Source organism: Nerophis lumbriciformis, linkage group LG11 (genome assembly GCF_033978685.3).
Source record: "Nerophis lumbriciformis linkage group LG11, RoL_Nlum_v2.1, whole genome shotgun sequence".
NCBI lineage: Eukaryota > Metazoa > Chordata > Actinopteri > Syngnathiformes > Syngnathidae > Nerophis > Nerophis lumbriciformis.
The window spans coordinates 19,685,898-19,711,815 of record NC_084558.2 but is presented as its reverse complement, the minus strand read 5'-3'; the positions used below and the strand labels follow the sequence as shown (position 1 = coordinate 19,711,815).

General features: G+C 37.4%; 2 protein-coding genes across 4 annotated transcripts in view; both read right to left on the bottom strand.

Moving 5' to 3' along the window:
• Positions 1-3,708, bottom strand: part of mtr (5-methyltetrahydrofolate-homocysteine methyltransferase) — a 70,514-nt gene extending 66,806 nt beyond the window's left edge. The window contains exon 1 of the mRNA XM_061967118.2: positions 3,567-3,708. Coding sequence (XP_061823102.1) covers positions 3,567-3,612 — 46 coding nt within the window. The 5' untranslated portion in view covers positions 3,613-3,708. The remainder of the gene's footprint in view (positions 1-3,566) is intronic.
• A 3,106-nt stretch (positions 3,709-6,814) lies between these two features.
• bms1 (BMS1 ribosome biogenesis factor) overlaps positions 6,815-25,918 on the bottom strand; it is a 43,530-nt gene continuing 24,426 nt past the window's right edge. For all 3 annotated transcript variants that reach the window (XM_061967121.1, XM_061967119.1, XM_061967120.1), the window contains 12 exons: positions 25,567-25,721; positions 25,372-25,453; positions 25,088-25,167; positions 23,611-23,799; positions 22,437-22,625; positions 22,155-22,335; positions 15,778-15,836; positions 14,695-14,817; positions 12,412-12,559; positions 12,078-12,253; positions 8,273-8,434; positions 6,815-7,196 (listed from right to left, as the gene is read on the bottom strand). In XM_061967121.1, coding sequence (XP_061823105.1) covers positions 6,969-7,196; positions 8,273-8,434; positions 12,078-12,253; positions 12,412-12,559; positions 14,695-14,817; positions 15,778-15,836; positions 22,155-22,335; positions 22,437-22,625; positions 23,611-23,799; positions 25,088-25,167; positions 25,372-25,453; positions 25,567-25,721 — 1,772 coding nt within the window. In that variant the 3' untranslated portion in view covers positions 6,815-6,968. The remainder of the gene's footprint in view (positions 7,197-8,272; positions 8,435-12,077; positions 12,254-12,411; positions 12,560-14,694; positions 14,818-15,777; positions 15,837-22,154; positions 22,336-22,436; positions 22,626-23,610; positions 23,800-25,087; positions 25,168-25,371; positions 25,454-25,566; positions 25,722-25,918) is intronic.

The following is a 25,918-nucleotide window of genomic DNA, read 5'->3' as shown; positions in this document are numbered from 1 at the left end:
AACGTAAATGACCGCCATAACTACAACACCAGGGGGAGCTCCACTAACCACGTTAAACCCAGATTCCGACCTAACAAAGGTCTTAACTCATTCTCCTTCTATGCCACATCAATATGGAATGCACTCCCAACAGGTGTAAAAGAAAGTGCATCTCCATCCTCCTTCAAAACCGCACTAAAAGAACACCTCCAGGCAACTGCAACCCTAAACTAACACCCTCCCCCTTCCACCTCCCCGGATTGTAAATAATCAAATGCAAATAATCAAATGTATATACTTGTTCTTATGCTTTCTGATCTCTCTATGTCCACTACCGGCTGTACATATCCTACCAAGTCAGATCTACACTGTTTCAATGTCCATTTCTCTGATGATGCAATTGTTGATGACCGAAGTGCTGATATCAACCAAACCTACCCCCCCTCCACATCCCACCCCTTGGATTGTAAATAATGTAAATAATTCAATGTATATACTCTGATGATTAACTTGTGTGATGACTGCATTATGATGATAGTATATATTTATACCATGAGTGGAACCCGACTTAAACAAGTTGAAAAGCTTATTCGGGTGTTACCATTTAGTGGTCAATTGTACGAAATATGTACTGTACTGTGCAATCTACTAATAAAAATCTCAATCAATCAAAAAACCTACATGGTTTCAATGTCCATTTCTCTGATGATGCAATTGTTGATGACTGAAGTATGCTGATATCAACCAAAACTAACCCCCCTACCCCTCCACATCCCACCCCCCGGATTGTAAATAATGTAAATAATTAAATGTATATACTCTGATCATTATCTTGTGTGATGACTGTATTACGATGATAGTATATATTTATACCATGAGTGGAACCCGACTTAAACAAGTTGAAAAGCTTATTCGGGTGTTACCATTTAGTGGTCAATTGTACGGAATATGTACTGTAATGTGCAATCTACTAATAAAAATCTCAATAATCAAAAAACCTACACTGTTTCAATGTCCATTTCTTTGATGATGCAATTGTTGATGACTGAAGTATGGTGATATCAACCAAAACTAACCCCCCTACCCCTCCACATCCCACCCCCCGGATTCTAAATAATGTAAATAATTCAATGTATATACTGTGATGATTATCTTGTGTGATGACTGTATTATAATGATAGTATATATTTGTACCATGAGTGTAACCCGACTTACACAAGTTGAAAAGCTTATTGGGGTGTTACCATTTAGTGGTCAATTGTACGGAATATGTACTGTACTGTGCAATCTACTAATAAAAATCTCAATCAATCAAAAAACCTACACTGTTTCAATGTCCATTTCTCTGATGATGCAATTGTTGATGACTGAAGTATGCTGATATCAACCAAAACTAACCTCCCCACCCCTCCCCCCGGATTGTAAATAACGTAAATATTTCAATGTATATACTCTGATGATTAACTTGTGTGATGACTGTATTATGCTGATAGTATATATTTATACCATGAATTGATTAACGTGGACCCCGACTTAAACAAGTTGAATAACTTATTCGGGTGTTACCATTTATTGGTCAATTGTACGGAATATGTACTGTACTGTGCAATCTACTAATAAAAATCTCAATAATCAAAAAACCTACACTGTTTCAATGTCCATTTCTCTGATGATGCAATTGTTGATGACTGAAGTATGCCGATATCAACCAAAACTAAGCCCCCCGCCCCCACCCATCCACATCCCACCCCCCGGATTGTAAATAATGTAAATAATTCAACGTATATACTCTGATGATTATCTTGTGTGATGACTGTATTATGATGATAGTATATATTTATACCATGAGTGGAACCCGACTTAAACAAGTTGAAAAGCTTATTCGGGTGTTACCATTTAGTGGTCAATTGTACGGAATATGTACTGTACTGTGCAATCTACTAATAAAAATCTCAATAATGAAAAAACCTACACTGTTTCAATGTCCACTTCTCTGATGATGCAATTGTTGATGACTGAAGTATGCTGATATCAACCAAAACTAACCTCCCCACCCCTCCACATCCCACCCCCCGGATTGTAAATAACGTAAATATTTCAATGTATATACTCTGATGATTAACTTGTGTGATGACTGTATTATGCTGATAGTATATATTTATACCATGAATTGATTAACATGGACCCCGACTTAAACAAGTTGAATAACTTATTCGGGTGTTACCATTTAGTGGTCAATTGTACGGAATATGTACTGTACTGTGCAATCTACTAATAAAAATCTCAATAATCAAAAAACCTACACTGTTTCAATGTCCATTTCTCTGATAATGCAATTGTTGATGACTGAAGTATGCCGATATCAACCAAAACTAAGCCCCCCCCCTCCCACCCATCCACATCCCACCCCCCGGATTGTAAATAATGTAAATAATTCAACGTATATACTCTGATGATTATCTTGTGTGATGACTGTATTATGATGATAGTATATATTTATACCATGAGTGGAACCCGACTTAAACAAGTTGAAAAGCTTATTCGGGTGTTACCATTTAGTGGTCAATTGTACGGAATATGTACTGTACTGTGCAATCTACTAATAAAAATCTCAATAATCAAAAAACCTACACTGTTTCAATGTCCATTTCTCTGATGATGCAATTGTTGATGACTGAAGTATGCTGATATCAACCAAAACTAACCCCCCTACCCCTCCACATCCAACCCCCCGGATTGTAAATAATGTAAATAATTCAATGTATATACTCTGATGATTATCTTGTGTGATGACTGTATTATAATGATAGTATATATTTGTACCATGAGTGGAACCCGACTTAAACAAGTTGAAAAACTTATTCGGGTGTTACCACTTAGTGGTCAATTGTACGGAATATGTACTGTACTGTGCAATCTACTAATACAAATCTCAATAATGAAAAAACCTACACTGTTTCAATGTCCACTTCTCTGATGATGCAATTGTTGATGACTGAAGTATGCTGATATCAACAAAACTAACCTCCCCACCCCTCCACATCCCACCCCCCGGATTGTAAATGATGTAAATATATCAATGTATATACTCTGATGATTGATTTGTGTGATGACTGTATTATGCTGATAGTATATATTTATACCATGAATTGATTAACGTGGACCCCCGACTTCAATCAATCAAAAAATCAATCAATATCTTAGTCTTTTAGTTTTAATACATTTGTCAATTAATTTTATTTTTTTGACAATGTCATCATGTCTTTCAAATTTTGAGGACATAACATAATAACATGTGGAAAAGGTGTAGCATTGTGAATGCATTCCTGATACACTGTATATATGATAAGTTACATATTGATATGCCTTGTCGTACTGCTGATGTAATGAAACGTGTTCTATTTCATCATCATAGCCGGCTGTGTGAAAAATGTCCCACACACTGACATGAAATGCTACAATAGTAGAAACCATAACTCGCCCATGTGGTTGAAGACTACTGGCCATCACTAACTTTAGAGAGCTCTGACAAGTTGCATGCTAAAGCTAACCGCAACCAAAGTATTGAACGCGTGTTTGAAACGTACCTGCTCCTGGAGGATAACGCGGTACTACGTTAGTCGGAGCCATCATAATAAGACTAAGTCTTGAAATCTGCCTCCCAGCTCGTAATACAATAAGACGACTTATTTTAATACCGCATTTTTTTTTATCTACGGCCAGCGGAAAAGTTACTGTCTTCAACTTCCTGTTTGCATCCTTCAAATTAAATTCCGATATCGCGACAACCTACTCCACAAACATAATTTAAAGCATAAAGGATATTTTAAATCTTCCATAAGTGTGAATGGTAAGGACTCATTTAGTAATTATACAGCTATTCCCAAATACTGAATATGTGTCACTGGCATAAATTAGAAAGACACATTTCATACAGATACACCAACAAAGAACAATTAAAGGGCGAAAAAAGCACTGAAAATGGCTATTAACCATATATTTTTTCTTTCCACGACAAAACAAATTTTTATTTTATTTTTTACAAATTTTAGAAACAGTTATATGCGTAAAGTACTCATCACATCCTGTCAAAGTGCCTTCTTGATAGAAAATGTTGTGAGTTGACTTGAGACAGCGCCCTCTGCTGGATTCATAGCGCCAATAAGCCTCTTTTTATTTGTTACCAGTTAAAAAAAACTTGTAATGTACCATTTAAACAGAGAAAAATACTCTCTGAATATGAGAGGGAGTGAATGCTGAACCACAAATACTGTAGTTGGGGATCTACTGTACCATGATCTGTATACTGTAAAGCATCCATCCATCCATCCATTTTCTACCGCTTGTCCCTTTTGGGGTCGAGGGGGGTGCTGGAGCTTAGCTCAGCTGCATTCGGGCGGAAGGCGGGGTACACCCTGGACAAGTCGCCACCTCATCACACACTGTAAAGCAGTGATTCTCAAACTGTGGGTATGCATGCTCTCTCTCGTGGTACACCGAATATTAATTTGTTTAAAGTGCAGTGTTGTATTTATATATATATATATATATATATATATATATTTATATATATATATATATATATATATATATATATATATATATATATATATATATTATATCAAACAGTGTGTGATGTTAGTGTCCAAAAACATTAACTATACTTCATAAATAAAACCTCCCCTGCCTTGTTTTCAATGAATACTTGGGCCTACTACGCTACTGTATTTTAATGTTGGTCATTATGGTGGTACTTGGTTCAAAAAGTTTGAGAACCACTTATTAAAAGACTTGGTAATCCTGGTAAAGTCACATTACAACTAGTCCAAACTGTTCCCTAAATCAGTCAGACTTGATAAGTGCCAAACATATTTTATAAATGTATGTTTTAACAGCCTTATGATGAGTTGACCTCTTCACTTGCGTTTCAACTTCCTTGGACTTTATATTTGTAGCTTGAATGAAACAAAAAGCCAGATTAATACGATGTATCTCATTTGCTATGAAGTAATAAAAAGAATGGACCACACCTGGTCAATTAACCATTTTGAAACACTGCTAATGAATGGAGTCCAAAAAGGCGTACTCCTTATTTTTGCGAAAACCTTTAAAATAAGGTACAAACCCCGTTTCCATATGAGTTGGGAAATTGTGTTAGATGTAAATATAAACGGAATACAATGATTTGCAAATCATTTTCAACCCATATTCAGTTGAATATGCTACAAAGACAACATATTTGATGTTCAAACTGATAAACTTTTTTTTTTTTTTTGCAAATAATCATTAACTTTAGAATTTGATGCCAGCAACACGTGACAAAGAAGTTGGGAAAGGTGGCAATAAATACTGATAAAGTTGAGGAATGCTCATCAAACACTTATTTGGAACATCCCACAGGTGAACAGGCAAATTGGGAACAGGTGGGTGCCATGATTGGGTATAAAAGTAGATTCCATGAAATGCTCAGTCGTTCACAAACAAGGATGGGGCGAGGGTCACCACTTTGTCAACAAATGCGTGAGCAAATTGTTGAACAGTTTAAGAAAAACCTTTCTCAACCAGTTATTGCAAGGAATTTAGGGATTTCACCATCTACAGTCCGCAATATCATCAAAGGGTTCAGAGAATCTGGAGAAATCACTGCACGTAAGCAGCTAAGCCTGTGACCTTCGATGCCTCAGGCTGTACTGCATCAACAAGCAACATCAGTGTGTAAAGGATATCACCACATGGGCTCAGGAACACTTCAGAAACCCACTGTCAGTAAATACAGTTGGTCGCTACATCTGTAAGTGCAAGTTAAAACTCTCCTATGCAAGGCGAAAACCGTTTATCAACAACACCCAGAAACGCCGTCGGCTTGGCTGGGCCTGAGCTCATCTAAGATGGACTGATACAAAGTGGAAAAGTGTTCTGTGGTCTGACGAGTCCACATTTCAAATTGTTTTTGGAAACTGTGCACGTCATGTCCTCCGGACCAAAGAGGAAAAGAACCATCCGGATTGTTAGAGGCGCAAAGTTGAAAAGCCAGCATCTGTGATGGTATGGGGGTGTATTAGTGCCTAAGACATGGGTAACTTACACATCTGTGAAGGCGCCATTAATGCTGAAAGGTACATACAGGTTTTGGAGCAACATATGTTGCCATCCAAGCAACGTTACCATGGACGCCCCTGCTTATTTCAGCAAGACAATGCCAAGCCACGTGTTACATCAATGTGGCTTCATAGTAAAAGAGTGCGGGTACTAGACTGGCCTGCCTGTAGTCCAGACCTGTCTCCCATTGAAAATGTGTGGCGCATTATGAAGCCTAAAATACCACAACCGTTGAACAACTTAAGCTGTACATCAAGCAAGAATGGGAAAGAATTCCACCTGAGAAGCTTAAAAAATGTGTCTCCTCAGTTCCCAAACGTTTACTGAGTGTTGTTAAAAGGAAAGGCCATGTAACACAGTGGTGAACATGCCCTTTCCCAACTACTTTGGCATGTGTTGCAGCCATGAAATTCTAAGTTAATTATTATTTGCAAAAAAAAAAATAAAGTTTATGAGTTTGAACATCAAATATCTTGTCTTTGTAGTGCATTCAATTGAATATGGGTTGAAAAGGATTTGCAAATCATTGTATTCCGTTTATATTTACATCTAACACAATTTCGCAACTCATATGGAAACGGGGTTTGTAAAAACAAGTTAAAATACTATACATATATTAAGGTTCTAATACAAAATAGATTGACTGCAAACATTCTTGTTGGTTGTTTGTGTGCAAGTCTGCATAATAAACATGGAAGGGACACACCCTGTGAATTATAGTGCAGACATTAACATATGTGGTTACTACGGTTTATTATGATTATTACAACAGAATGTTGACAACAAAACATAATTTAAAATCACTGCCAGCGTCACATATTCTGCATTGTGGCAGTGCACAGATGAGAGTATCTTAGTCAGGAAGTGAACATGAATGAAAAGCTAGCAGATTAGTCAAGCTCTGGTGCTCCCTTCAGACTGGACTTTAGCTTCTTCTGGTCCTTCTGACCCATGACACGGTACAGTTTTTTACGGGCTTCTTTTTGTCTCTTCAGTTTGGCCTCGTCTTCTTTCGCCTTCTGTTGGTGGAACTCCTTTTGTTTGGCCTGTTGTGCTGTGCGGGCCTTCTTAGTCTTATACTGGTGAATTGTGCCAAGGGCGTGGAGAAGAGCTGACACCTGAAGCAAAATAGTCAAAAAAAGGGTTAGAAAAAATTCTGCACTGTGGAAAATAAATTTTTGCCTGCAATACTTTTCTTGTCCTTGCTTATTCTCAGTTCTTAAGGTAAAAAGGAGATTGTTTTTAGATTCATAGTCAATAACTTAGAATCTTTGTTGAGGTTAATGGTGACTTGGTGTACCCCGCCTTCCGCCCGATTGTAGCTGAGATAGGTTCCAGCGCCCCCCGCGACCCCGAAGGGAATAAGCGGTAGAAAATGGGTGGATAGAAGATAAGATAAGATAAGTTACAGATATTGGAGCCTTGTGTGTTGGCCGATACTAATATAATTTTAATACGATATCAGCTGGAATCATGGTACATACTTTTCTTATATTGTAATGTGGAACATTACAAAAAGTTTGACCAAGTAAAATTACACAGATTTACTGTGTTTTGGTGACACCAGTGGTCACAATAAGTTATTAAAATAATTAGTTAAATTAAGGGCATGATGCATAGGCTTTGCATATATAAGTAATATGCAACTATAATTATTTGATACTCGTTTATATTGACAAATGTGCTGTTTTAAAATGCAATATTGTTCAAGTAAGGACACTTAGCTTACACTGTGCTTAGCTGTTGTGTACAGTAGCCTATAGCCTACCATGTTTACTTTTTGTAAACAATTTTGTTTGTTTATTGGAAGACATTTAGATGTTAAATGGCTGTCCAGCTTTGCACAAGTAAACACCTTGCAGGACTGCTAGTATCGGAGATTTTAGATGCAAGCCAATATTTCTTCTTTGTCGATATCGGGACTGATATTCGACATCAATATTGGATCGGGACACACCTAATTTAAACACTGGCTTGTGGAAGTCTCAAGCCTGGACAAATTAAATTTTTTCATCAGCAAGGTAACCTGCCGTTAAAACCAGGCCAAATCACTCATGTGATTGACTTGCTGTGGTTGGTTTTAAGTTTTGCAGATTTTGGTATTTCCTAGGAAACGGTTTCAATGTTGAATGCCCAGCACGCATCACTTTAGTGACCTAGACTACAGTATACTACCGGTATTTGTTTTACTCACCTTCCGTTCATGAGGCTCCCTGATCACGCTGGGCCTTTGGAGGTCTCTGGGTCTTTTCCCCATGCGTTGCTGTAGTTTGGGTTTGCTCTTGAAAGGCAGAGCCTTCTGGAGGCCTTTGTGGATACGGAGGGTATTGAAATGCGCTTGTTTCCTAACCACAGACTGAAGGAGAAGAAAAAAAAACTCCAGTTACTTGTAGTTCCATCAAAAATGTGCCGGTAGTTAAATTGCCAAACACAAATACAAGTTATAAGAAGTATTTACTTTAATACACTGCAGTACTGTGTCTGCATCTACTCAATATATGTTGGCTGTGTCCAGGTAATAAGACTTTAAAGACAATAACTTTGTCTTTAAAGTAAAGTAAAGGCCTGACCTGCCGATCTGTGTACATTCGTAGCATGACACTCTAATTCAACAAATATAATATCACAAAGTAAGCAAACGCCATCATGGACGAGAACCATGAATACGTTTTTTACCTTTGGCATGTTACTGATCCTGTTTTCAATGTTTCCTCTACCCACCCCCCACATAATTTTACGTTCAACATACTGCCAGATTTACAAAAGAAGAATACCTTTTACAACATGAAATGGGTATATACTGGATACCGTGTCATTTTATCAAACAAACAACATAGCCTCATCTTATTGACACAATGGAGTGTCATTTATCTCTGTACATGGTCGCGCGTTTACAATTTCTGATCGGCTGAGGAACGATCGCATTAATTAAATGACTCGGATGTGGATTACATTGGAGTCTTGTTTCTATGATAAAAGTTGTTCAAATGTAGATTTGAGGGAGTGATACAGTGCTTGTGCTATCGCGCAATCTTCCTTCAAGGGGACGACCTATGATGAGTTTCCTCTTTTCTGACTTATAAATGTTACAATGTTGGATACTCGTATTAAACAATGCCAAAGTGTCAAATCATAAGGTTCATGCATTTAGACATTAGTTTGCAAGCAGTTAGGGATGCTTCTTAATAGCCATTGTTTTGCAATGGGCCTTTTATGGTGTCGCAGATTAACAGACGTATTTATGTGGGCATTCTAGTACATGCTCTTCTATGCTCTACTCCAGTGATTCGCAAACTGTGGTACGTGTACCACTAGTAGTACACAGGCTCCATCTCGTAGTATGCCAAATATTTGATTAATTATTTAGATACAGTATTTTATTTTCCTATATTCAAAGTGTTACTGTTCAAACTGTTAAAGTGCCCAAAAATATTAAACATACTTGTTAAATAGAACCCCTGGCTTGTTTTTAATGAATGTTGGGCATTGTGGTGGTAATTGAAAGGCTAAGTTTAATCTAAGGTGGTACTTGGTTTAAAAAGTTTGAGAACCACTTATCTACTCTCGAGTGCCGAGACTGGCACTATTGAGAACTTGATATACAGGGTTTCCCACAGATTGCTAATATACTTGTAGCAGTAGCGGAGTGGCTAGGGGTTGGTCAATATGACATCATATCATTTGCAGAATCGGCCATGATGCATTATTTTTTAAAAAGGCTACATGTATACATACTGTACATATGAAAACAAATCTTTGTTATTAGTAATAAGTATTAACATGTATGTTTGTTGTGGTGTTTTGCTTAATTTTTAAATTGTTGCTGCTTATTGTACAACATAACACGGGCAGTATACTCAGCAGGTTTCCAAGGTGAACAGTCTCTGGCATTTTAGAACAAGGCAGGTAAGGGAAGTTGGCAAGTCAGATCCATAACTTTGAGACAAGGATTTGTCATTTTATAGATCTCTGTCCGTGGGGATATCTCAGATATATCAAAGTATGTCCGCATCGCAGACATGCTGCCATTGCTTCATACAATTGCGTGCGTCTTGCTTACATCATCACATCTTGTTTTTGCAGTGCTGTCTCGGTGATCATAGTCTTTTCAAATAGTTTTTTTGGTGGCTGAAATTTCAGTGCACCACGAGTCAATAGTGTGTAAATAATAGGTTACATATATTCATTCATACTAGGGTTGTACTGTATACTGGTACTAATAGGGTACTGCGGTACTAATTAATTCAAAACTGTGCTATACTGCCTCTAAAAAACACTGGTACTGTTTTTCATCTGCATGCTGCAGTGTGGCGGTAACGTACAGAACAGAGGAGCATGTTGAGTGTTTCAGCACGCACAAGGAGAAACAGTGATGACAGGAAAAATGGCAAATAAAGGCAATTCTACTGGTTAATAAAGAGGGTGTGTGAAGCGCAATATGTAAGTATTTGGGCTTTAACACTATCAAATGAGGGACGCTTTAAACACAGAAGTGCCGCGCTGCAAGCCCTGCTTTAAAACATGCCTGGTCAAAGGTGGCATGATTAGAGTATTACCACCTTTGCTTCAAACTTAGCAAAACAATTAAATAACTAGCAGTCAGATGCACAGGTAATAACATTAACTAGCTCCCCTGTTGTGCCCATATAGATACCGGTACATAGACACACACACAGCTGTTTGGCTTCATGCCAAATATTAGCGAAGTCCAAACCGCCCAAGTAACGTAAACTAATGCAAGTGTAATGACTGAATTTTGTAACAAATTCCAAAAAATGGTGTTTTATCTTAAACAATGTGTGTTTTACCTACTACATGTCCTATCTGTGTACTTTTAGCCATAGTAGTGTTTTTATTACCTACGAATGATTGTATTTTTCTTAAAACATAGATCAAGAGCGGCAACCATAAAGCATATTGTCAATAAAGCTTTCTATTATATTCTAACCTACCGTAATCCTAAATAATGGCAAATTGAAAATTGTTCTTTGAGTGCAACAAGAAAAGCCCAATGTGTTTAATGCTGTTTAATTTGTATGTTAATATTCTAAAATTGTTCTTTCAGTGCAATAAAAAACATAAAAAGATGTTTTTGTTAAAATGAAGCCAATCCCCCCCGCAGTCCCCTTTATATTGAAACGTATTAAAAAGTATCGAAATACATTTTGGTACCTGTACCAAAAAATTGGTATCAGGACAACTGTAATTCATACAATATTTTACTTTAATTTGATTTCACGTGAAAAACCCACATTTTTAAAGTGTGGCAGCTTTTATTTTGCTGTGGTGTTGCGCCATGATCATGTAGGAGAAACCTTGATATATATTTATTTATCTATACAACGCACTTTATATATACCGCTGGGCACATCTTTTTTCTTTTCATTACTGTCAAAAACGTCTACATCTCTTTGCCTCTTTGAGCTCTGTACACACGTGTTCTTGTGTACTTACTACTTGTACTGGGTAGAACCAGGAACCTGTTGATTAGATTTAGCTTAGGCTTGTGTATCGTTCTAACATTAACACTAGTGTAGACACAAATAATGACAGTCTCCCTTGCTGCTTAAGACTTCCTGACACCTCACTGCGACCCCCAGACCCACTATTTGAGAAACAGTTTACATGTTTTCAATCAAACCATGGATAAAACATTACACCAGATTTCGACTGGATGCGGGACGGCAGCGGAACGACGCCGGACTCTTTCTGTTTTTAATCAAGTCAATGTGATATGTGAAAAAGGTTTCAAAGACTATGGAGCAAATATTATACCAACACTTATCCAATACATACTACCAAGACCAGAAGTGTGTTTAATTGATATGTTGGAATCTTTATGGATAACTAAAAAGGTCAGCAGGGATTGGAACGGCAACTCTCAAAATGCGGATTGCCCATTCTACCGCAAAAGCCAGACCTCTTCCAACGTTCTACTTTGTGATGCTATGTAGAAACAAGTTTTTCTCATACGTTTTTATTTGACATGCTGCGTTTACCTTGTACAGAGAGTCAGTGTTGGGTTTGTTACGGACTCCAAGGTCATATTTGAGCTGCCCCAAGGTTCGCATTCCTGACCAGCTGTCTTTGTGACCCACAGGTAGCAACAAAGACGTAACAGGATTGTAGAGCTGCGGAACAGACACTGGATACCAGGAGCGCAGGAAGACAATATCTGCAAAACAGAATCACATATGAATCAAAGTCTGTAAAAAAATAAACTGTATTTGAAAAACCTTTTTAATATTATACAGGATTCAGTCATGTACAATATGTAAGCTAAAAATCTGTAACAAACGCAGTAATGATATGTTTGGATAAAGACAAACTCACCACTCATGACCAGCCGGTCCTCAAACGTAGCTCTGTAGGAACCCTGTGATGTTGACAGCGCTTTCTTAATTTGACCTCTGACCCCGGACACTGTTCGTATAGAGGCCCCTTCAAATTTGGCCACCTCCAGCACTGTATTGAACATGCCCTGTGTGAGGAAAGGGATAATTACAACAAACAAACTGGTGAGTGAAAAGTGACTGAATAACTCCAGTGTGAAAGCACTGCAGCAACACATTTGATAAAGTAAGTTTCGCTTCCACTCTAACTGGCTCACCACTGTACAAGTGGCATTGACTCACAAAGGAAAGGGCATTTCTCAGTTTGAAAAAAAAACTCTGGTATGAATACAAACCTCAAACTGAGCAGCAAAGTCCTTATGCTTATATTGATGGTTAACTAATCTACCTTAATGTAAAAATAAAAACACAGGAGGCATTTTAACTTTGTTATGTCATTTCTTGGTTATGAGGTACTCCAATAAAATATTGATACAAAATAAATGATATAGTACACAAAAAAGAGAGCTAGTTCCATGCGTATTGTCAAAATATACTGAACAAAAACAAACAAAAACACAGTTGAAACAGAATGATCCTGAACTCACTTTTGAGCTTCATAGCAAAGTGTCCATGTGATTTTGAATTTTTTTATTTTTAATACATTTGCAAAAATATCTAAAAAAAACACACAAAAAAAAGTTTTCACATTCTCGTTATGGGGTATTGAGTGTACAATTGGAATAAAGCTGTAACAATAAAATGTGGAAAAAATGAAGCGCTGTGAGTACTTTCCAGTTGCAGTGTACGTCTGATGGCAGTGCGTCACAGAAAAAAAATTCAAAAGGGAAAAGTGAAGTTAAACAAGTTAAATCGTAAAAGAGAGAAATCTTGACAAACATTGTCCACATGCTTGGTTGGTATGTTTAAGCATGTTAAAAGTGTCGGCTCCTACTAAATCTGCTCCAAGATTACCTGCACATACACTGGAAAAACAGCCCTTATTACTCAGTTGTCAAATGTGATTTATGTCTTATGCTTAGAGTTAGGGTTGTAAAAGTTTAACTGATGTGACCGGATATTCTGTTTGACAAGTGCGCAATTCGGCTGGGTCAGGAGGAGCCACCTCAATCGATAAAAATCAGCTGTGAATGTTTAGATTAATCGAGTGTAGAAACAACCGGGCGTCGCGCAAAAATATAAATCAGTTCACGGGCTTTGTTTTTAAAGGTTTTTTAAAGCTGTTTTGTGTATTTGGCATCTGCACAAGTCCAGAAAATAAAAAAATCAAACCATGGTGGATATATTTATAAAACAATCTTGCCTTCTTTCTAACTTTCTCCAAACCAGCCATTTGGAACTTGCCCTGGTTTATAGTCACACACTCCACGGGAGGAAAAGACGAAATTTTTCGGTAAATAGACTCACAGCTGACCCGGACATTTGAAAGTTCTCTTGCCGTCTGAGAAGTGTTGTATCCGAAATAGCTGCAATCGCCCGTTGCCTTCTCTTAAGGTATTGATTTATGATTTACAAAAGCGCCTGTACATGTAGAAGAAGGAGAAACACGGGCATGTCTGCATGATCCGCCTCCATCTTTGTTATGAAGCTGACTATGGCTCTGTCTTTCTGGTGTCTCTTCCTGTGTGGAGCGCAGTCTTTCTGGCGTCACTTCATGTGTGGGCGGGGTCTTTCTGGCGTCACTTCCTCTTCGAACTCACTTTGTAAACGATCAATGAGTCCATACAAAGCTAAGTGCCGGAGACTCAAGAATTACACGGCTGACTTACCCGTGTAAAAATGTGTCCGAGGAGGGGTACCTTAAACGCTGGTTTAGTGTGGCTAAAACGGGGCTTAGGCTAAATAATTATTCGTTTAAGGGGTTAAACGACTTAGTGTAGACATGGCCTTAGATTGGACAGATCTAGTCTAAGTGCTTGATGACAAGGTGCTAACTATTTACCTCTAACAGTAGCAGAGTATGCTCAGAAAGGAGTGGTTTTGTTCTTTTATGGTGTAAAAAAGAATCAACAAATGTTAACCATAGAATTAAAATGTTCAGACACCGCAACAAATCTTATCAAATTGTTCGGTTTTTAAAAATCGTGTTTAATTGTATCAAATTGTTCATCATAAAGAAATGTACAGCCCTAATAGAAATAGGTTGTTTTTGTGAGGTAACTGCCACCCATGATTCTGAACAGGATAAGCAATATTGTAAATGGATGAATGTCAGTGAACCCCTCCAATACTTAAAGACAGACACAATAAAAAAAACTTGTACCTTAATGAGACATGTGTTCTTGAAGATCTTGTATGGATAACCAATGAGTTTGAGCTTCTTTACAACAGTCACTGACTTATCCAGGTCCAGGACAACTCCTGTGGCAGCAATACGGAAATTTGCCTGCAGAGTAGAAAAAATAATGTTTTTGTTAAACTGATATGATCCATTCTCTAATTCTGATGTGTTGCGGCCCAAGAGTGCGGATTTGTGACGATCGAGTATGTTTTACTCTTTATATGTATTCTTTATTTGATTAAGGAAAATAAGTAACCAATCGCAAAGTGAAACTTGATTAATTACTTGGTGAAGAAATCATAGTACAGAAGTAAAAAATGTATTGCAGTTGGTCGCCAGAGAAGCAAAAAAATAATGTTTCCACCTAACTATTGATGGTGTTCTTAGGGTCGTATTCAGTATTTTTATGCCTCCAAACATGTTAAGTTAGCGCCCTCATCTAACCACATCACATTCTCTCAAGCTTGTTTATTGACAAACTTCAGACAAGCCTGTACAATACAAGTGTTTTCTTGAGCAGTGGGATCTTTTGATTTGATTTGATTTGATCTTTTGGGAACTGCAGTATTTTAATACAGTATGTGCGAAGTAGTTATGATTGACAACGACAATGTATTCTATATACACATTTATTTATTCTATATCACACATTTACATATTACTATATAAAACATTATGCAGTAATAATAATAATAATTGATAAATATAAATTAATATAACGTCTTTCTACACCCAAACCTTTACTGTGAGCCCATAATCCATTCAGATTTCAGAAGTACTTTATTAATCCCTGAGGGGAAATTAGATTTCACTCCAAATCCACACATTGACGGTGGTATGCTACATTAGTAGCCACAGTTGCCCTTGGGTAGACTGGTGGAAACATGGCTGCCAATTTGTAATGCTATATTTAAGATATGAAATTGTTTCAACATGTCTATGCTAAACTGACAATCAGGAAAATAGCCTCAAACCTTGAGTTAAGTAAATTTACATCATTGACATGACCAGAAGAAAATTATTTCTACAACATTGTACAAACAGACAAGAGGGAAAAATGCTTACTTTAATTCCTGCTACAGACTGCAAAGCCAGGAAACCTGTGCCCTGTGGTGTGATGGGACCTTCAGACAAGATGAGAAATAATACTGCAGTTAATTTAATGATCACATCAACAGTGGACTTTACACTTAGCCAAAATAGCTGGGTATTCATTATTCTATAATGTATTTTAATTGCCAATATAGGACAAATAAAAGCTGCTTTATTTTAAGCAACTTGCGGTTTAATTTTATTTCAGTTGTATTTGACTACAACTTTACAACTGTTGTATTTCGTCCCATTTTCAGTAATATTTGATTTATGACTTTTCTAATTTCAGGGTTTTCCCTAGATTGCCAAGATACCAGTGGCGGTGGGGTGATTAAGGGTGTGGTGGGCGCATGGTCAGAATGACGTCATCGTATAATTTGCGAAAATGACGATTGTCTTTAAAACAGACATGCACCTGGGGATACGTTGATTGGCAACACTAAATTGGCCCCATGTTGTCTTTCTATATGTATTGGCCCTGTGATGAGTTGGCGACTTGTCCAGGGTCCCTGCCTTCCGTCTGAGTGCAGCTGGGATAACCTCCAGCCCCACCGCGACCCCGAGAGGGACAAGCAGTAGAAAATAGATGGATGATGGCTCAAAAAATGTATACATACGTACATTTAAAACAACTCTGTGTTAGTATTAATTAGTATTATCATATATTTTTTATATTATATCGCTTTGCTATATTTTCAGTTGTTGCTGCTTATTCTACAATGTACTTTGAGAATTTTTTAAGTGTCTAAGGCAAGGGTTGTCAAACCTATTTTAGGTCAGGGGCCGCATGGAGAAAAATCTATTCCCACGCAGACCGGACTGGTAAAATCATGGCATTAAAACTTAAAAATAAAGACAACTTTAGATTGTTTTCATTGTCTTACTTTGGCCAAAAATAGAACAAGCACATTCTGACAATGTACATATCACGAATAATCCTCTTGGCAAAACACTTCAAGTTAGTTGAAAATTCTTAATAAATAAATAGAACAAAAATAGAACAAACAATAAATGTAGAAACAAACATTTTTACAATGGAGTTCAGAATGCGCATCATGCCGTCAACAAATTACAATTGCTGCACAGAATTTTAACTACAAAGATGATGGTCATGTTGACTTATCTTTCATCCTACCGTTTTATTTTACCTGTTGAATGAATAATTTACAATTAAAGGAGGTATTGTGTGTCAATACTGCATCAGTCTGCCGCCATCTGCTGTCATCCACAACAGGAGCAGCTGATTGCTTGCACCTGCGCTGATTGGAGTAGCGGCAGCCAATCCAGAGGGCGGTTAAAGTCAGCTGACACGTCATCTTTAAACAGGGTGATTTTTGACATGGGTTATACTGGAATTGCTATTGCGACATCCAGTGGACAAATTTAGAACAGCAGTTTCATTCAAAAATTGCAGCCCTTTTTTATACTTAGCTAATTTGACCTACTCAGTGGCCTAGTGGTTAGAGTGTCCGCCCTGAGATCGGTAGGTTGTGAGTTCAAATCCCGGCCGAGTCATACCAAAGACTATAAAAAAATGGGACCCATTACCTCCCTGCTTGGCACTCAGCATCAAGGGTTGGAATTGGGGGTTAAATCACCAAAATGATTCCCGGGCGCGGCCACCGCTGCTGCCCACTGCTCCCCTCACCTCCCAGGGGGTGATCAAGGGTGATGGGTCAAATGCAGAGAATAATCTCGCCACACCTAGTGTGTGTGTGACAATCATTGGTACTTTAACTTTAACTTTTAATTTATTTTGCAGGCCGCGGGCCGGATTAAACCTGTTAGCGGGCATGATACGTTTGACACCCCTGGTCTAGCGACTTTTACTAGATTAAAAACAACAAGCAACAAATCTATCATCTTTTTTTGGTGTTATTATAGATTGTAACCGTGTTTAAAGATTCGACTTCTGTCCCTCAATGTCCCTGACAAAGGTGGAGAGCTGCAGCTAGCATGACATCACACTTGCTTCGCGCTGCTGCTCCAGTTAGACTTTTTCTCCTTAAAATCCTTTAATTTTAATTTCTCCTTTTAATATTTGCACAACTAGTAGACTGATGTCCATGGGTTTATTTGGGGATATATTAAAATTACATCCCCACCGCAGACATGCTGACTCTGCTCCAGACAATCTTATCTTGTGCGTCTTGTTTACGTCATCACAACATCCAGTTTTGGCGGTGCTGTTTTCGGTGATTTAAGTCTATTTCGGCGGCCAATTTTCCGTTGCATCACGAGTCAATAGTGTGCAAATAATAGGCTATTAGTATTCATTCATACTGTAACGCCCTGCTGGTGGTAATGTTTTATGGTCATGTGCTTTTGATTTGATATTACATTTTCCCATGATTGCAACGCACCATCTGTGCCTGAAAGCGGATTGGCGGAAAATTAGGAATGGTTGTTGTGTGTCTGGGGAAGCACAGATACAAAAGTGTTTGCACGAGAGGTACAACATGTTGGAATTGGGCCGGTTGTTGTCATGTACCGTAATTGGAAATAAAAGTAAAAAATAGCGGACTGTGTGTGACTTCTTCTGAAGGCTTAAGTATTACTTTAATTTGTTTTAAAAAGGTGTGGCGGCTATGATTTTTCTATGGTGGGCCGCCGCAATCAAGGAAAACCCTGAGTTTGACAGTGTCAACTTTGCACCGACTAGCTTTTCCTCAGTGATGTGTTCAGTGACAGTACCTCTCACAGTCAAACTTAGCAAATGTGGGGTTTTAAAAAATATATATTTGGATCCTAACACATTTACTCTTGTCTGCATTAAATCACCAATTTTGTTTTTCCTAATCCAATTTTCAATTAGCGTCAATTTAGTATTTGAAGTAACATTTTTCGAGTTTTGTACCAACAAATGTACAGTGTAAACATCAGTGTATTGAGCAATGGTGGAATTCTCAAAAATAAAATAAATGATGGAAACCAACAGTAAACAAATAGAAAAAAGTCCTCAGCTCCCTTGAAAACAAAACCTATTTGCATTGCTTGGTTTACATTCACAATTCTTACATCCGAAAAAAACTTTCTGGCTGCCATTTTAAAGAAAAAGCAATAAACGGTACTGAGCAGCGGCCACTTATAACTTACCATACATGGGATTCCTAAAGTTGTGACATGAGAAATTTAGAAGATCTTGTGGAAATCTTGTGATGTTCTCTCACGTCATCATTCAGAAGATTTAAAAAGGGTATTAAAACTAAGGGATTACTTAAAAAAACAAAACACTAACTTAATGATATGGCACATCTTGCAAAACCAGAACCAGAATATATATATATATATATACAGGCCTCGAATTTGAACTTTTTAAGGTCAAGGCAAGTGTTGCCTTAAAGGAGGGCTCATATTTTAGGGCACCTAAGCAAGTTGGAAAGGCACCAAGGCAAACATTATTTTCTTTCGAGGCAGGGGCTCCACTTTTTGTCCATATAGATAAAAATAGTGTTAATATATGAGGTCAAGTTTTATACATAGGACTGCACGATTATGGACAAAATAATAATTACGATTATTTTTAACAATATTGAAATCACGATTATTAATCAAGACTATTCACTATCTTAGGTAAAACAGTGTTGGGGTGTGAATTCGACGCCATCATGTAATTTGTAATATCTAATAAAAATGCTCTACATTCTATCTAAAGACAAATATTTGTGTTTTTGTTCATTAATACTATCAGCGTGTCAGATTTTTTTATTACATGATGCCTTTATCTCTAGTTTTACATTTTCATAGAGAGAGGCATTTTTTAAGTTATGTACATTTACATGTACCGTACTAATGTGTATACATGTACATGCTGTATCAGCTGCATTGAGAGTTTGAGTAGAAATATGTCATATAGGAATTAACTATACACCATAAAACATTAACAAAATGCTTTGTGACATGAATGGTTTTTAAAGTAATTACTTTGTGGAATGAAAAAAAACAATGTAAAAAAGACATGGTGTTTACTTTTTGATATCAATATAAAACACAAAGCAGTTTGGCTAATGAAGATGAAGTCAAATAAACAAGCTTTGTTCTTCAACAAAAACCATGTACTTTAGTGCAACAGTTTGGCCAACAAAAGTAAAGAGGAGTGACACCTCACATCTAACACACAATTTTTGTGCCTCCCGGACAACTCAGCCAGCGTTCAATTCGATGAAATGACTAAACATTTTAGCTAGTATTGATGTTATTGGAACACTAACAAAGTTAGCAGTTAAATAAAGGACGAGTGAACATCCCAGTAAACAAACTACAAACTTTATAAACAGGTACATTCCCGACACATCGCCTTATGCATGGTAACTCTCAGTCCCAGCAGCTGGTGGAAGGACACCAGCTGCACGTTCAAAATGAAACTGCAACATCAAATATTGTTCTCCTCCTTGCGCTCTTAATCGCACACCGAAACTCCACAGAAGTAAAAGCGATTGAAACGAAGCGATTGGCTTTGTTAGCTCGGAGGGAACATTTTCAAAACAAAGTCCATGGAGTCGCCGCCATGTTTCCCGAGCCAAACAGCTTAAGTGCGCATGCGCAGACTCTGCTGCGCTTCAGTATTCAGGAAGTAAGCAGTTGCCTAAAATGCATTAATAAATGACAGCTTTTCGGTAAATAACCGTTATTTACCGTCTGGAATTTTAACGTCGTCTATCATTATACCGTTCATCGTTACATCCCTACTCCATTAACAAGTAAAAAGTCAAGGGTGGTCACGGCATGTTGTTGCCGTAAATGTTGGTACATTTTTAGGGCATTACTGCAAATCACAAGGGCGGTTGCGGCAAATGTCGCGGTTAAATTCGAATGTGACGCGCCGCAACAGCATTTTTATTAGCGCCACACCTTGAAAATATGTTGTTTTTTCTTTTTTACTTGAAAACAAATTAAAGTAATATAATATATCGTAAACCCTAGGAGAAATCACACAAAGTCCGTAGATTTTTAAACTTTTTTTTTTTTTACCTATCTTATGATAACAAATGGCACAAATCATACAGGTTTTACCTCCCGTGTACACACTTTCGTCTCTGTGAGTCTGCGCTTCCCCAGACACACAAAAACCCTTCCTCATTCTCCACCAATCGCCTTTCAGGCACGGACGGTGTGTTTGCAAACATGGGAAAAACTAAAATCAAATCCAAACCACACAAACATAAAACATTAACACCAGCTGGTTGTTACAGTATGAATATAGATATATATACACATATATAGCCTATTTGCGCACTATTGACAAGTGATGTACCAAAAATTTGACCACCGAAAAAAGACTTTGATCAAAGAAAACAGCGCTGCCAAAACCGGACGTAAACAAAACGCACGCCATTGTGTCTAGAGAGTTGTCAGCATGTCTGCAATGTGGACTTGATTTTGATATATGCCAGATATAGAGCTATCTAGAAAATGTGCAAATATTAAGTTGACAGTGGCAGCTTTTAGGAAAACGAATGTCCAACTGGAGCAACAGCGCGAAGCAAGCGTGACGTCATGCTTGCTGTTGCTCTCCTCTTTCGTCAGGGACATCAAGGGACAGAAGTGGAGTCTCGAACACCAGAAAAAGATGCTAGATTTGGTGGTAGTTGTTTTAAATAAAAAAATAATTAAGTCTCTAGAACAGGGGTCCCCAAACTACGGCCTGTCACAAGTTAAAAAAATAAAATAAAATTAAAAATATATATATTTTTAATTATTATTATTATTATTTTTTAATCTGTCCTTTCTAATCCATTTTCTACCGCTTGTTACTCTCGGTGTCTCCTAGCCGCTCAGGCAAATCATATTGTTAAAAAATGCATTTTCCCATCGATAACGTGACATCATCGCGATCTGCAAGTGTGCGCTCTTTCAGTCAATTAGTGCGCGAGGAATATATACACACACAACCCGGCCCCCGGCCAAATTGTTTTAACCGAATGCGACCCCCGAGTCAAAAGGTCTGGGGACCCCTGCTTTAGACAGTCGAATAAATCTCCACAAAGTACATTGTACAATAAGCAGGAACAATTGAAAATATGGCAAAAAAATAAAAAAATAAATAAAAATAAATAAATATATATATATATATATATATATATATATATATGTATATTAATACTAATTAATAATAACAGATTAGTTTTTAAAATGTACGAATACATTTTTGTAGCCTTTTTAAAGAAATATATCATAGGAAATTATGCAAATTGTATGATGATGTATGGTGACCACGTCCATAACCACGCCCCCACAGCCACAGGTATCTTGGCAGTCTAGAGGAAACCCTGATATATATACAGTAAGTCTGAAAAGCTGGCCTTTCTACGAAAAAGCATCACCCAGAATATGTTGGTGTGTCACCTTACCCCAGATGGAGGCACCACAGTGCATGTGCTGTGGTGTATATTTAAGCAGGCGGTGTCGCCCGTTGTGATCCTCAATGTGGTAAAGGGGGATGGTCTGAAAGCGGCGCCAGCCTAGGGACAGAATGAGGGGGTCCCTTGTCTTCAAGATACGATTATACCAGCGATGTTTCTTCAGTCTCATCTGACGAGTGCACAAACACACACAAACTAAATAAATACATTCAACATAGAGCAAAAGCTTCATAAGATTCTTTCACAAAAACATAAATCAACAGGACATACCTGAAGGTATCCAACACTCCCTTCATTGGAACCAAGGCCGCCAAGGATAATGGGATAGTGGGGATCAAAGTTGCTTACAAACTCATAGGGAAGAGAGGCGATCTCGATTCTGAGGTACATTCCAGGCCGGAAACCTTCGTACTGCACTCTTGTCTCATCGTCTTCATCCACAAACTCCGACCTGTTCAGCTTTGGAACAAAGAAAAATAATGAGAATAAACATACGCTGTAGGAACACAAACACATATGTGTGTGTGTATATACTGTATATGTATGTATATATATATATATATATATATATATATATATATATAATTACACACACACACACATATATATATATATATATATACACACACACACACACACACACATACAAATATATATATATATACCGTACATATATATATATATATATATACACACACACACACACACACAAATATATATACCGTATATATACATACATACATATATATATATATATATATATATATATATATATATATATATATATATACATACACACACACACACACACATTAAACATATACAATATATAAGGGTTGTCAATATATATACATATATATAAAATGGTTGTCAATTGATTAATTTTATCACAGATTAATCACGCTTCTGAATTGTGATTAATCATGATTAATCACAGGTTATTACTTGCATCACAAATTTTTGTGAAAAAAACAAAAACAATATTTTTATACAAATGCAATTTTGTTGTCAAAATGTAATCCAAGATTGGTTTTAAACATGTTACTTAACTGCCAGTCATTGATTTGCTCAAACTTGGTGACAGTAAGTTTAGTAAGAAATAAGTGCACATTTTCAAAGTATTTGCAATAATATAGCAAACTAGTTACAGATGTACACTAATAGATCATTAGTGAATGGCAAGCTACTTGGAAATTGTAGTAAGCTCAGCTACGAGTTACTCTCGAATAAATGTAGCTAAGCTACAGGGGTAAGCTATCACCACGGAATTGTAGCAAACTCAGTACAAGCTACACGGCAAAAGGAGTTTGCTACATCAACATTACATATATATAAATGTACATTTCAACTTAATGTACAATTTTCCACCAAACAAAAAGGCATAAAATAAAATTTACTGAGCGTTTGTGCATTTTGAGCGTCTTAGTACAAATGCTTGCATTACCGCTGCCTGCTTTTGCATCTCCTCCTTCAGATCATCAAAGTAAGTGGCGTCTTCATCATCATATTCTGTATCAAATCTCTCTTTGAGCCGCTGTTTCTTCTCCAAACGCTTTTTTTTTTGGACTTCATCATCATTCACCCTCATTGCAGTCTCTTGAGTGTCATCATCATCATCTTCATTTTCACTATTCTGTTGGTTAGAAGAACAAACAAGAAGTAAAATGATGCTGGTGTGGCATAGTAAAAAAAAACCATTACAAATAGTTAACCATCAAGGAAATGTAAAAAATGGATGGGGTTCCCTTAAGGTTTTCAACAGTTTATTTGAGCCAAAACTTAAAAGGCTTTTAAACTTTGCAGGCTATAAAAATCACACTTAAAGTAATAGGTGAGCAGGACACAGCCAACTGTGTGCATATGCAAGCATGAGCGCACAATATAACGACCAATGTGACCATTTTTGGCAGGTTTTTAATGATAACAAACCCATTTTGTAACATAGATAATATACTTAGACTCAAAATAATTAAACAGTTAAACCAACTTGCTCACCCGATTACATTTGTATGTGTGTGTAATAAAGACTAGCTAATTACTGCAATTTTTCCTCTCGTAAGTAGTTGACAGCCGCCACTTTGCACAAAACAATCAAAACAACTCAAAATAAGAGAGGACAACTCGTAATCGGATAAATTACAGCTCACAAGCCGGTCAACTGGAGCCAAAAAAGTTAATGAGAATTACGAGCAAGTACAGCAACTTACGAATGGCCGAGTACTGGGGTGCCCAAACTTAGCAACTCGTTTGCCTTGCGGACATGTCGTCAATGATTGTGTGAGCTTTAAAGATGCCAATATGAATATGTATTAAATCTGGGGCCACCCTTTGGCGGGCCAAATTTGGCCAGCGGGCCCCACTATGGGGACCCGTGGCCTAGCGAGTATGTCGTCAAGCAGTGGTCTTTCACACAGTCAGGCAGACCTCCCCTGGAAGACACTGTAAAACGTCGTAAGGGGAGGCAGCAGCTTGGGGAAAACAATACCGGTACATGTTTTTTTAAATTTTACATCAGTTTTGTTAAAGGCAAAATTAATAGATGTTTAGTTCCTACGGTGAGAGAACACAGCCTGGTTTGAGCCCCACACACGCCACCAAACACGCTCTTGAAAATCTGTTTTTCGAATATTGTGGATGTCTGAGCTCACTGTGCCATACTTTAAAAAAGGCATCGTTCTATCAAATAATGCTAAACTTGGAAATAAACAAACAAGTAACCAAACCGTTGTTATGATGGCACAGCGGCGCAGACTATATTTTCCGCATGGGTTGTATCATATATGCTGTTGGTATGTAGTATTTTGATAAACTTACAATACTGTATTACGATGGGATGCTTCAAAAAGAGGAGATTTTCATTTAATGCCAGTGTTTTTCTCTGCCAAGATAGTCACTGAATAAAACCTAACTAATCTAATCACCTCATCTTTATCCTGCAACCCATTTTTGCCAGTGTGGACCTGGCCTGTTTCCAGATCTTCAAAATCCCCGTACATCTCATCTACATGAGAAAAGGAATTGTTAATTATCAAAGCAATTGGAATTTTTTTTCAAATCCTCAGCAGTTACACTTGATAATTTATAAGTACAGTCAATGTCATCCAGCAAAACCAAATCGATAAATTTTTTCATGTATTTTTTAAGTGTTTACAGCGACAATGTTATATTTGGTTATGAAAAAGACAAAGTGGACAGTCTCTTTTACCATCCTCCTTCAGCAGTGTGGCGGCATCTTGGTCGTCCTCCCACTTCCCAGTTACAAAGCAGTCCCTAATGGAGTCAAGCACCTGGAGGAAAAAACGATCTCAATGAGTTTCTTTCAAACTCTCTTAAGTTTTATTTTTATATATAACAAAAACTGCAGAATAACTTGCTCATGCAAGTGTGACAAACACACTACCTCCTTCAGATCCCAGTTGTGGGAGGAATTGGGGTCGAAACGAGAACAATCAAGTGCGTTTGCTTGAAATCTTTTACTCTTTTGAGGGCGGTTGACCCGAAAAAGTCCCCCCAACTCTTCCTCATCATCGTCACCGTCGTCGTCTTTCCCTTCAACTACAAAAAAAATACAAACAACTAAATTGGCAAGCGCACTGTTCGTAAAAGACACATTGATACCAACTGTCCTTAGGGACCCTACAGATGAGGGAATTTTAAGCACTCAATAATATTTGTGGTTTTTGCTCTTTTACATTTTATGGCATTTTGCACAAGCTCACACTAACAGTTGATTTACTTAACATCCATCCATC